This window comes from Pituophis catenifer, unplaced genomic scaffold (genome assembly GCF_029215685.1).
Source record: "Pituophis catenifer annectens isolate HBS135680 unplaced genomic scaffold, rPitCat1.0.hap2 SCAF_1, whole genome shotgun sequence".
Lineage (NCBI taxonomy): Eukaryota > Metazoa > Chordata > Lepidosauria > Squamata > Colubridae > Pituophis > Pituophis catenifer.
This window is the reverse complement of record NW_027256881.1, coordinates 205,126,504-205,138,551: the sequence shown is the minus strand read 5'-3', so window position 1 is coordinate 205,138,551 and position 12,048 is coordinate 205,126,504. Positions and strand designations below refer to the sequence as shown.

The 12,048-nt window shown below is 37.3% G+C and overlaps 1 protein-coding gene across 5 annotated transcripts in view; it reads right to left on the bottom strand.

The window, feature by feature from the left end:
• Nucleotides 1-11,546, bottom strand: part of ACVR1C (activin A receptor type 1C) — a 47,689-nt gene extending 36,143 nt beyond the window's left edge. For all 5 annotated transcript variants that reach the window (XM_070956991.1, XM_070956989.1, XM_070956990.1 and 2 more), the window contains exon 1: nucleotides 11,378-11,546. In XM_070956991.1, the coding sequence (XP_070813092.1) occupies nucleotides 11,378-11,531 (154 nt within the window). In that variant the 5' untranslated portion in view covers nucleotides 11,532-11,546. The remainder of the gene's footprint in view (nucleotides 1-11,377) is intronic.
• Between the last annotated feature and the right edge of the window lie 502 nt (nucleotides 11,547-12,048).

The following is a 12,048-nucleotide window of genomic DNA, read 5'->3' as shown; positions in this document are numbered from 1 at the left end:
AAAGCCTCTGACGATCAGGCAACTCAGCTGGGATCGCCAGAGGCTTTTAAAGGCATTTTTTTCCCTACAACCTCTTCGGGCGAAGAGGTTGTAGAAAAAATGCTTTTAAAAGGCTCTGACGATCCCAGTTGAGCCGCGCGATCATCAGAGGCTTTTTTTTTTTACTTTTAAAAGCATTTTTTCGGCCGAAGAGGTTGTAAAGTAAAAAAAAAAAAAGCCTCTGATGAGGTGGGCGGGGTAAGCGAGCGGGGACCGGGCCGGGGACCAGTTTGGGGGCGTGGCCAGCCAATGTTATTACTGGTTCTCCGAACTACTACAAATTTTTACTACTGGTTCTTGTGACCCGGTGCGAACCGGGAGCAACCCACCACTGGTCTCCTGCTTGAGCAGGGGCTTGGACTAGAAGGTCCCTTTCAATTCTGTAATTCTGTTATATATTCTCAGATATATATTACATATGTATATTTATTTATTTATTTATTTATTTATTTATTTATTAAATTTTTATACCGCCCCCTCTCCCGAAGGACTCGGGGCGGTGAACAGCCAGAATTAAAAACACACAATACAAATATTAAAATACATTAAAACAAAATTAAATTATCTTAGGCTTCTCCAATTTAAAACCCCGTTACCCATAAAATTCACCCAATTAAAAATTTTTTAATTTAATTTAATTTTTAATTTTTAATTTAATAATTTTATATGTAATAAGTATTGCAATACTTGAAAAGGTAACCATATTTCATTGTAATCATCCATAGCTAATCTATGTTGATAAATAATTCATTCATAACTTGTTAAACCATCAACATTGCAGACTACTGCCTAGTTGAAACCATATATTTATATTACCAATGCTCATGAACCTAGTTATAAGTAGGGCATGGAAAATCCTCTTTTTTGTCCTGTTGTTAATTACCATGTGATAGAGATATAATTCAGAAGAATATCTGAGCATATTAAATCTTGTCACAAAGTTAATATGTACATAGCAATGTCATTCCCAGAAAGAACAATTATAGAACACAGTACAAACATATGATTAAAAGAACCATTAATCTTACTGCATTTGAAAAAAAAAAGAAAAGAAAATTTATTTAAACCTTTTCTCTATAAATGATTTGAAGTTCAATAAGGTGAATTATTTATTTATTTATTTATTTTGCCAAAGATGATGTAATAATGTACAGATTGTTAGATTTTGCTGCTACAAGATAAAGTAATGGCCATTTGGATTATCTTCAAAGGAAATTAAACACATTAACAAGGAACAGATTTGTCAAAAGATATTAAGACCTGTCAGCACATGGTTGCAACCTAACTACATTTTGCTAGGGAATCATGAGGCAAAAAGAATATTTTTATAACTATAGTAGCATTTCTAGACCAATGTAGGAACAAGTTACTAAGCAAGATAGTCTTATTCTGATTTATAAGAACTTAATCCACAAATCACGTAATTATAGAACCACAATATAATAATCCAAAATTATTTTTCTGTGGTACATTGCAGAAATGATGTGACTCTCCTGAATGCCTGCCTGCTGTTGGTAATAAATTTGAATCATAGATTGAAACTGCATCCAGGCAAGACTGAGGACTGTCTACCTTCCAGAGAGGTAAGAGATCTTCCTGTTCTGAGTGAGGTCACACTCTCCCAGAAGGAACAGATCCATAGTTCTGAAGTGCTTCGGAATCTGAATCTCTTTTTCACTATTTCAATGCCTTGAGTATATTTTATGCATCAATTGATAATCCAGGCAGTGGTGAAACAACCGGTTCTCTGGCTGGGTAGGCGTGGCCAGTTGGTCATGTGACATCATGGGTGGGTCACACCCAGCCCTGCCTCCCAGCCACTCGCTTCAAAGGCAGAGGTAGGATTCAACCGGGTGGGGCTAATCCCCCCACTGGCTGGCCCTGCCCCTGCCAGGTTTTTGGCCAGGTTTTTGGCTGGGTTTTTGGACCATTTTCAGACTGTTTTCCGGGCCATTTTCCCAGCCAGTTTTGGTCCACAAAACAGCCCAAAACGGCCTGAAAAACAGCTCAGAAAACAGGCTGAAAAAAGAGCGGGGGCGGGACCAGCCAGTGGTGGGATTTACCAGTTTGACGAACTGCACAGAATCTTAACTACCAGTAGCAGCAGCCCACCTCTGAATGCAGGTGTCTCTATTCCTGGAAAAAGGAGAACTAAACCTGCAATGCATGCATAGTAATACAAGTCCTCAAGTGAGCCCAAAAGTTATGTTGATAAGTGAGACAGTTAAGTGAGTTTTGCAACATTTTTCAACCTTGTTTGCCACAGTTGTTAAGTGAATCACTAAAGTTGTTACGTTAGTAGCCCAGTTGTTAAATGAATCTGGTTTCCTCATTGACTTCGCTTGTCAAAAAGTCACAAAAGGGGATCAGTTGACTCCAGGAAACTGCAACTGTCATAAATACATGTCAGTTGCCAAGCGTCTGATTTTTGATCATGTGACCACAAGGATGCTGCAATGGTTGTGTGAAAAAAAAAGTCATAAGTCACTTTTTTCACTGCTGTTGTAACTTAAAAGTCACTGAACAAATAGTTGTAAGTCGAAGACTAGCTATGTAGGGTTGCAATTGTGTCTGTTCTAGAAACTTCAGTTGGTACAGAACTAAGCACTGCTTGCTGAATTGAGAGGCCTAATCTCCTACGCCATGATGGCAAACCTATGGCACGCATGCCAGAGGTGGCACTCAGTGCCCTCTCTGTGAGCATGCAAGTTGTCACCCCTGTTCAGCTCCACCGCACATGGGTGTGTCTCCCACTGGCCAGCTGGTCTTTGGGTCTCTGCCATGCATGTGCAGGGTGGAGTGGGGCACATGCAGAGGCACACACATGTGGGGGGAGAAGCGCATGCGGGGGCAGATGCACGGGGGAAGGGCGCATGCACGGGGGCCGCGTGAGCATTGCATTTTAGGGGTTCAGGTACACGCATGCGTGTTTTCAGCACTCGGTCCAGAAAGGGTTAGCCATTACTGTCCTATGGTATTCAATTAAAAAAAATAGCTTCAAAAACTCATATTTAAAACATGATATTAACTGTCAGTAATCACTATTTTAATTAATGTCTCTGATTATACTTCTCATTTAACACAAACCAGTGAGTTCAGTCATCAGTGTCATGATAAATTTAATATAACAAGCAGAATAACTGTTTTATCCTCACAGGTTGGACTGGTGGCTGCTCCATGCTTCACTTTTGGCTTTTTTCTCTCACTCAACACACTTGCTTCAGCCATTAATTTTAACTGAACTTACTTCCAAGAAAGCATGCTTGAGATTTCAGTCTTTAAATCTCCTGAGAGTTTGATCAAGAGATGAATGTCTGTGTCTGGAGACAAAAACAACAACCAGAAGGAACTCCTGGAAAACAGTACATTCTATCCATTAAATGCCAAATCTATTTTTAACTCTACACCATGACAGCCAGAGACAGGCCATCAAAGGCTCGAGCAGAAGAAAAGCACAGGCTCACAACAAGGCAACAATATAATCTAGGACTTAATTTCCCACTTATTAACTGAACCCACTGCTGGAGACTGGGGTGGATGGGGGTGGAATCAAGTTTTGCCTATCCTACCTATTAGTTCATGATTCAAACTCTGAAACTGTTTATCAATTAATTTCAATACATAAACTGACAACAGCTTGATGGTTTTGGAAGGCTTCTTTAAATAGTGACTGTGATTGATTAATGAAAATCGTTTTTAGGCAACAAAAGAAGTATTTCTTTACTAAGCAGTTGAAAACAGACTCAATAAAATCAATGCACAGCAACAGTAAGCCAATTTTAATTAGGAGCAGAAAAAAGCATCTTAGAATATAATTTTTTTTAACAAGCGTATGTTAAAACAGACCTGAGATTTATAACACTGAACCAACGATGTAAATCTATGTATTCTGTTTGTCTTGCCCCATATTATTATTTCATTTTGCAGCCTTTATAATACATTTTGATAATCCATCTCTTCATCAAGCTAAAGAAAATATACTTTTTTTGACATCATACACTTTTCCAGTCAATTCCACATTCTGCTTCAAGTCAAGCAAGAAGATATTAATTACATCAGTGATCAACATGGGGTTTACTTTGGCATACATCTCAAGAAATCCGCATTAGCTACTTGATATCCATCTGTTAGCATCTAAACAAGTTTTACATTTTTCTCCCGAGGAACTGTGCAAGTCAAAGAGTACCATGTGTGAATGAAACTGCTAATAGATCAGATTTATGAATAATGATCTGAGCTGCTTGGTCAGATGAGCAATGTATAAGTAAATATAAATATATAATAGTAAAATAATAGCGATTGGTTATTAAACATGATACCTAGGAACTTTGACCTGCGCAGTTGAAAGTATTTTATAAGAAGTTTCTTTTTCTCAGTTATATATACTGTATATTCTAATCAAGAATGTGTTGTGGATATGTTCTCTCTCTCTGTGTATGTTTATGTATGTGTGTATATGTATGTATATATACACATACACACACAGAACATAACCACAACACATTCTTGATTAGAATACGGTAGCACCAGGATTTTTCATAGTTTTCCTTCACATGTACAAGGAAGCAAGGATGACTGACATGGGGTAGAATCAATCATGTTCTTTTCTACTTCTTACTTTCTTTGAATGTTGTAAGAAAATAGCTAGCCTCTCTTTTCCATTCCCACTTACTTCCACTTATCACATCCCACATGAGCAGTTCCTATTTGCCCTGTTAACATAAAACAAAGCAAAACACACAGATGAGCATGCACATTTTTCTATAATGAGAAGACAAATAGTTCTTCTTTGGTTGGTATAGCATAAGGAGCTGTTTGTCATCCTTGGTCTATCTTGTGTTGGACAGCTACATCACAACTATACATCGGAAAAAAAACATTTTTTGTTTTTACGATTCAGGAAATTATACAGTAAATCTTGTGTGTAAATATAATTAGCTCTGAATTGAAAGCAGCTATCAGAAAAGACCCATGGGACAAAGATCAGTAATAATGTTAACTTGAAGCTAATCAAACTATAATTTAAGCCAAGGAACAAAGGCAGAAGAAAACAGATTCAAGAAAATATTGTCTCACCAAAACAATCCTTTTAGTATTCTTCCTCCCCCGGAGAAACTGATGGTCTAAACTGTAGTTTGGGGCATTCTCCTGGCCAATTGTTGTGTGAGAAAGTATTTATATAATACTAGTCTCGCTAACAACCTTCAGATTTATTTCCTTTTAAAAACATATTAAAACTTGATGGTAAATATTTTTGCCAGCGTGCCAATAAATGTGAAGGAAAGGCTTTATTTTTCCTTCCCTTTTTACACTGTTGACAATAAAGTCTTAGTACCTTGCAAACAGTGATTAAAAAATACTCTCAGCTGACACTAAGAAAATATGCAGTGTAAGGGTCATAATTTAGGTGACTATGGGTGGAGAGAGATGATTTAGAAAGTTCACAGCAAATTATAATTTCATGAAAATATACTCTCCCATTCCCAGTTCACACCTACAGTATTTACTTCTAGGAACCTTGGTCAATGATTGCAAGAAATATGTTTCTAACAACTTACATTAGGATCTCTGAAAGTCAGTCTGAGAAACACGTCAGGAGATGTTGCCAGTCTGGCTAAAGAGTACTGGGCAAGGTGGATCATTGGTCTAATTTAATTTTAATACAAACTGTCTACCAATGATAAGAATGCAGCCCTGCTTCCTCGTGTTTGTCATGAGATTATTCCCCAAAAGGCTAACAATGCTTGAACAAAGGCCATGGCCTATGTCCCAAAGTTTATCATAAGGGGATTCTTGACCTAACAATAGATAAAGATTGTCTCTGGTTTCATTTATACATTATCCCTCCACTTCTGCAAAATTATTCATTCAGTAAGCTATAATACTGTTATGGAATGATGGAGATATTAGTAGGTTTTTATGGTTTACTATTGTTCAAATGTGGCAAGATTTTAAAAACAATGATTGTCTTCTTCAGAAAATGGATGTATTCAGAGGTAAAACAAAAATATGTTTTAATGTTACAGCCTGTTATGTGTTTTAATGTTACAGCCTGTTATACAGTTCACATATTGCAATGGGGCATAATGAAGGCTATTCGATAATAGCCCAAGGCATCCCAATAACAGGGAAAATATACACTCTCTCATCTGGAAAAGCTAAGAGGACTTAAATGTGTTGTGGTGATCATTAAATGAATCACTGCTGCTAAGTGAATCACACAGTTGTTAAGTGAATCATGCGGTCATTAAGTTAAATTACGTGGAAACCAGCAAAATCCATAGGAAATCATGTTCATATGACATGGGATGCGGCAAGTAATTGCAAAGGTGAGTCAACTGCCAAGCACCCAAAATGCAGTCATGTGGCCTGCGGGGGAGGGGGTGGTGGTACATTTTACAATAGCCTGAAGTGTTTTTCAGAGACCATAAAAGCCATTATAACTCCAAATGGTTATAAAATGACCAGTTGTAAGTTGAGACTACCTGTACCATTTCAGTCAGTGTGCTCTTAGTAGAGAAGTTCCAATCTGGTAATTTTTATTTAAAAAGCAATGTAGGAAATTTCATAACCATTTACATTTTATGTCACATGGGAAATCTATATACAGCTTCTTTGATTTATGTAATTGTTAATGTAAATTGTCAAATACAGTATTTCTTTCAAATACAGCTATTACCTGTTTTTATTATTTGACATAAACATTTCTCTGATACAAGCTTTTAAATATATATAGGTAGTCCTCGGTGTGGCCGATTAAGGCTCACTGGTGCCCTAAGCACTGACAAATCTTGGTGCCCCATTCCTTTGTACATACTGTACAAACGAAACCAATCTTCATTGTTGTTGTTTTTTCTTTCTCAACTTTGTGGTGCCCCCTTTGGGCTTGGTGCCCTAAGCACCTGCTTGGTCTGCTTAATGGTTAATACACCACTGGTCCTCGAGCTATCACTGTAATGGAACCTGCTTATTATGATTGCATGTCATCGTGCCAATAAGCAAAATGGCCTTACTTTATGACTCCGCCCACTGCTCTCCCTGAGGCAGCTGTTAAACAAATCCAGAGTTGTTAAACTCTGCCTGATTGGCACATGCTATATCCCTCCTGATCTCCCTTTGGTGGACGAGTGCCTTCAGGAACCCAGCGGTGTGGAATGAGTGGGTGGGTCAACACTGCAGCATTCCTGTGGTTGGGCATATGGGCGAATGACTGCAGGGGTACTGCAGCTGTCATAACTTTGAAATTGGGCCATAAGTAGCTTTTTGGGAGTCTGTCGTAACTTTGAACAATCGCTACGAATACTTGTTCTGAATCAAAATTAAAGTCACTGGCCATAGCATTTACGACATATCTTCTTATTACATTATTTTTGTTATCCAATGTAAGGCTATTTATCATCTTTGAAACCCAATGTTCAACATGCAAGAGATATAGGTTAACTAACTGGGGAGATTAACTCAATTTAATTCCAATAGTTGTCATGTCCCTAAAATAATGCTTACAGTTTTGGATTCAAAACAGTAGGCTATATTAAAACTATAAAACAGTCAAGCAAATAATGTTCAGGGGAGTGAACAAGTCTTCCTTTACAAGACTTGATCTCAATTGCCACTGAGCAAAGAGAAAAGAATGTTTCAGTATTTAAGCTAGGTAAAAATTTCACTTAGTGGTTCTGTATACATCTTTTCACTGGCAAAATATAAAGATTGGCAGGAAATGTTTATTTCAATATTCCTATTTTTCCTATGCAAATATGAATGAAGTCACATACATATTTAGGCAATTTATGGAAGTATGGCACAACATTAATGCTCCCTGATTAAACAGTATTAGGTAATAGCTGTACAGCAGGAAAAAAATTCAATCCATTAACTTCCTTTAAGAAACAGCTTCTCCCTGTAACCTAAATAAACCTCTAATTATTATAGGCTTGTATATCATGCTTCATTCTGGTGTTTAAAGATTGATGTTAGACTGAATTTTAGAAATAGGTTCTTGAGCTACCAAAATAAACATTTTAAAAACTATTGTCGTCAAGCAACATTTAATACTGAAGCAAGAAGTCAAAAATTATTAAACATTAACCACAAAATAAATACAGTATGAAAATAAAACCTCAGGAGATGTTTAAGCAATACGAAATGGATAAGGAAATGTTTTATCAGACCTCCTATTGTACAACAGTGCCTCAAAGCTGCCCTTACAAAGCTTTTGGAAACTTGAACAAAAATCCCTCTAACAGGACAGTGTAGGTGCTTACTTGTTTGATAAGGTTTTGGCTGCACTCCAATGTATATGCTCATTAGAATAAGTTCCACTTAGTGTAAGAGAATTTAGCCCTAAGTAAAAATACACAGATGAATCTTGTGCACCTATTTTTGTCCTTAAGATCTTACTATTGTAGTAGTTATGTGTAGAAAGATAATAAAAAAGTATAATGTTCTCACATCATATAAACACATGGTTTACAATTCTAACAATTCACCTTGACAATATTGAAACATGATTACATAATTTTTCAGAGGGCAAACATTTGTTCTGAATCAGAATCAAAGTAATTACAAGCAAGAGCCGAGGTGGCGGAATGGTTAGAATGCAGTACTGCAGGGTACTTCTGCTGCCTGCCGGCTGCCTGCAATTTGGCACTTCAAATCTCACCAGGCTCAAGGTTGACTCAGCCTTCCATCCTTCCGAGGTCAGTAAAATGAGGACCCAGATTGTTGGGGGCAATATGCTGACTCTGTAAACCACTTAGAGAAGGCTGTGTTTATTTATTTATTTATTTATTTATTTATTTATTTATTTATTTATTTATTTATTTATTTATTATTTATTTATTTATTTATTTATTTATTGGTTCAATTTATATGCCGCCCTTCTCCGGAGACTCAAGGTGGCTTACAATGCTTTAAGCAATAGCCTTCATACTTTTGTATATATATAAGTCTAAGTGCTATTGCTATTGCTACAGACACTGTGTCAGCCCTGAAGCCATATTGGAGCATCTTCAGGGCTGCCACAGTGAGGCCGGTTGGAGCTGTGTGAAAGGGAGGGGGGCATAGAGATAGCTGGGGACTTGTAGTCAAAATAAAATTCTTTCTCCTGTGAACCAAGGTCATTCCCACCAGGTGTTGGGAAGGCGTGGACTGAAACCAACTGGAGTTGGGACAGTGACTTGATTGGACCATGTAACAGATGTGGGGACTGGGAGAACAAATTTTGGGAGTTTGATTTGGGTGGGGAAAACCTCGGGTTTTTCAGAGTTGGATTTTCACCAGCTGTACCAATATGACATGCCTAATAAATTTGTGTTTTGAGGAAACCCCAGGCCTCAGAGTTTTGATTGAATTGGGTCTGTTACTTGGAACCCTGACAATTACCATAGCATTTACTACTGTATTTTTCGGAGTATAAGGCGCACCTTTTTTCCCCAAAAAAAGAGGGTGAAAATCTGGGTGCGTCTTATACTCCAAATGTAGTCCCACCCAGCTTCTCAAATGGAGGTTTCAGAGGCTGAAAAAAGCATCAGAAACAAAGCTTCAGAAAAGAAGCCCCCAAACAGAGCTTCAGAAAAGAAGCCCCCAAACAGAACTTCAGAGGCTTTTTTTCTGAAGCTCTGTTTCAGAGACTTGCAGAGGCAGGAAAAAAGTTTTTTCTGAAACAGAGTTTCAGAAGTTTCAGAGGCAGACAAAAAAACCAAAAAAAGCAAGATATAGAGCTCACAACTAAGGAACCTGTTGCTAAAATTCACCTCTGGGAACAGCTGATTGGGGGGCATTCCAGGAGGCCGATCCACCTGCCAATCAGCTTTTTTCTTATTTTCCTCCCCAAAAACTAAGGTGCGTCTTATATTCCGGTGCGTCTTATACTCCTAAAAATATGGTATTTATACTTCAGAATTAGGAATTGGATGGAATACATGCCTATGGTTTCCTGGTCCTTAAGACCATGTCTATACAGAGCTCACATGTGACCAAAACAAGTCTTACAACTGACTCCTCAAACTCAGAACAAAGTTTATAGGGCAGGAGTAAGTGGGATAGACTATGACTGGCACACTGCAGATCTGATTGCAGATTCAAGTCGTAGGCTTCTGTTCCTCCTCTTATTTAAATCTTCTCATTGAACTGAAATTTGAACTGTACAGAAATTCATTAAATGAAAACTTGAACTAAATTTCAGTAGTCCTGACTTACAACCACAACTGAGTCTAAAATTTCCATTGCTAAGTAAAACAATTGTTAAGAGAATTTTGCCCCGTTTTATGATTTTTCTTGCCATACTTGTTAAGTGAATCATTGCAGTTGGTTAAGTTAATAACACAATTACTGGCTTCTCCATTGCCTTTGCTTATCAGAAGGTTGCAAAAGATGATCATATGACCCTGGGACACTGCAACTGACATAACTATATGCCGGTTGCAAAGTATCCAAATTTTGATCACCTGACCACGGGAATTCTGCAATGGTCATAAGTGTGAAAAATGATCATAAGTCATTTTTTTCAGTGCTGTTGCAACTTCGAACAGTCACTAAACAAATGGTTGTAAGTCGAAGTTGCAAGTTTATTATTACACCTGTATAATAATAAACCTTTATACCAAACATGGAGAATGGGAATGGTATGATGTTCATACTGTTAGACTGATTTACAAGATTTATCTTGACAAGTGGGATATAAAATATATTACATCTGTGTAACTTATGAACATTGATTGATTGATTTATCATTACTATAGGTGTGCCATCTCAATTCAAAACTCAAGCCAGCTATGTCTATACAAGAGTGAACAAAAAATCAGAATCTTGTTTCAAATATTTTTAAGAAATATCTGTAGTAAAAGCATAGCATTTCTCATAGTTTAAAAATATAATTATAATGAAATGATAATATCATTTCATTAATAAACAAAAACAAAAACAAACTTGTTTTAGCTTTAACATGCAACCCAACTCCAGCCTGGATAGCTCAACAGACTAAAAAGCCTGTTATTAACATTCAGCTGTCTGCAATTATTGCATGTTCTAATCTCCCCAGGCTCAAGGTTGACTCAGCCTTCCATCCTTTCTAAGGTAGGTAAATTGAGGACCCAGTTTGTGGGGGCAATAAGCTGACTTTGTATAAAATATACAAAAGTATGAAGGCTATTGCTTAACGCATTGTAAGCCGCCCTGAGTCTCCGGAGAAGGGCGGCATATAAATCTAATTTAAAAAAAAAACAAAAAAACTCTTTATTCAGAAATAAATCATACTACATTATTTTGGGTTTAGGTCCAAATAGATGTGACAAGACTTGTCTTCACTGTAGATTTTCTTGTACCAACAAGAAGGACTTACCTGTGGGCAGGTAAATGGTTCCATTGTTGCAGAAATCTGTGAAGCAGCATTCTCTCCTGGTTACGTTCTTAGAACCATGGCAGAAGATCTGTGCCTTCAGCTGCGATAGGGAAACACATGCCTTTATTACTTCTTGCCGACCATTCGTTAGCATGACAGAAGTCCAACATGCTCCCTCCGTTTCACAAGTGAAGTTTGTTTTTTCACACAATTGGCAAACACATGTTAAGCCTGAAATGATAATTAAGTCTTTGGTAGACAACAATGCCAAACAATACACAGAATATTCCTAACCTAGACCATATTACTTGAGGCTACAGGGCATTCAGAGAGATTTGTCTGAAAAAGGAAGAGCAGGGAAAAATTGTTTAGATTTTTAAACAGATCTAATCTACAGGTAGTCCTCGATTTACAACAGTTCATTTAGTAATCGTTCAAAGTTATAATGGCACTAAAAAAAATGATTTATAATCATTTTTCACACCATTTTATGATCTTTGAAGCATCCCTATGATCATGTGATCAAAATTCAGATGCTTGGCAACTGGTTCATATTTATGATTGTTGCTGTGTCCCAAGTTATGTGATCCCCTTTTGTAACCTTCTAACAACCAGAGATAATGGGGAACCCAGTTCACATAACAACCAAGACAACAAAGGTCGTAAAATGG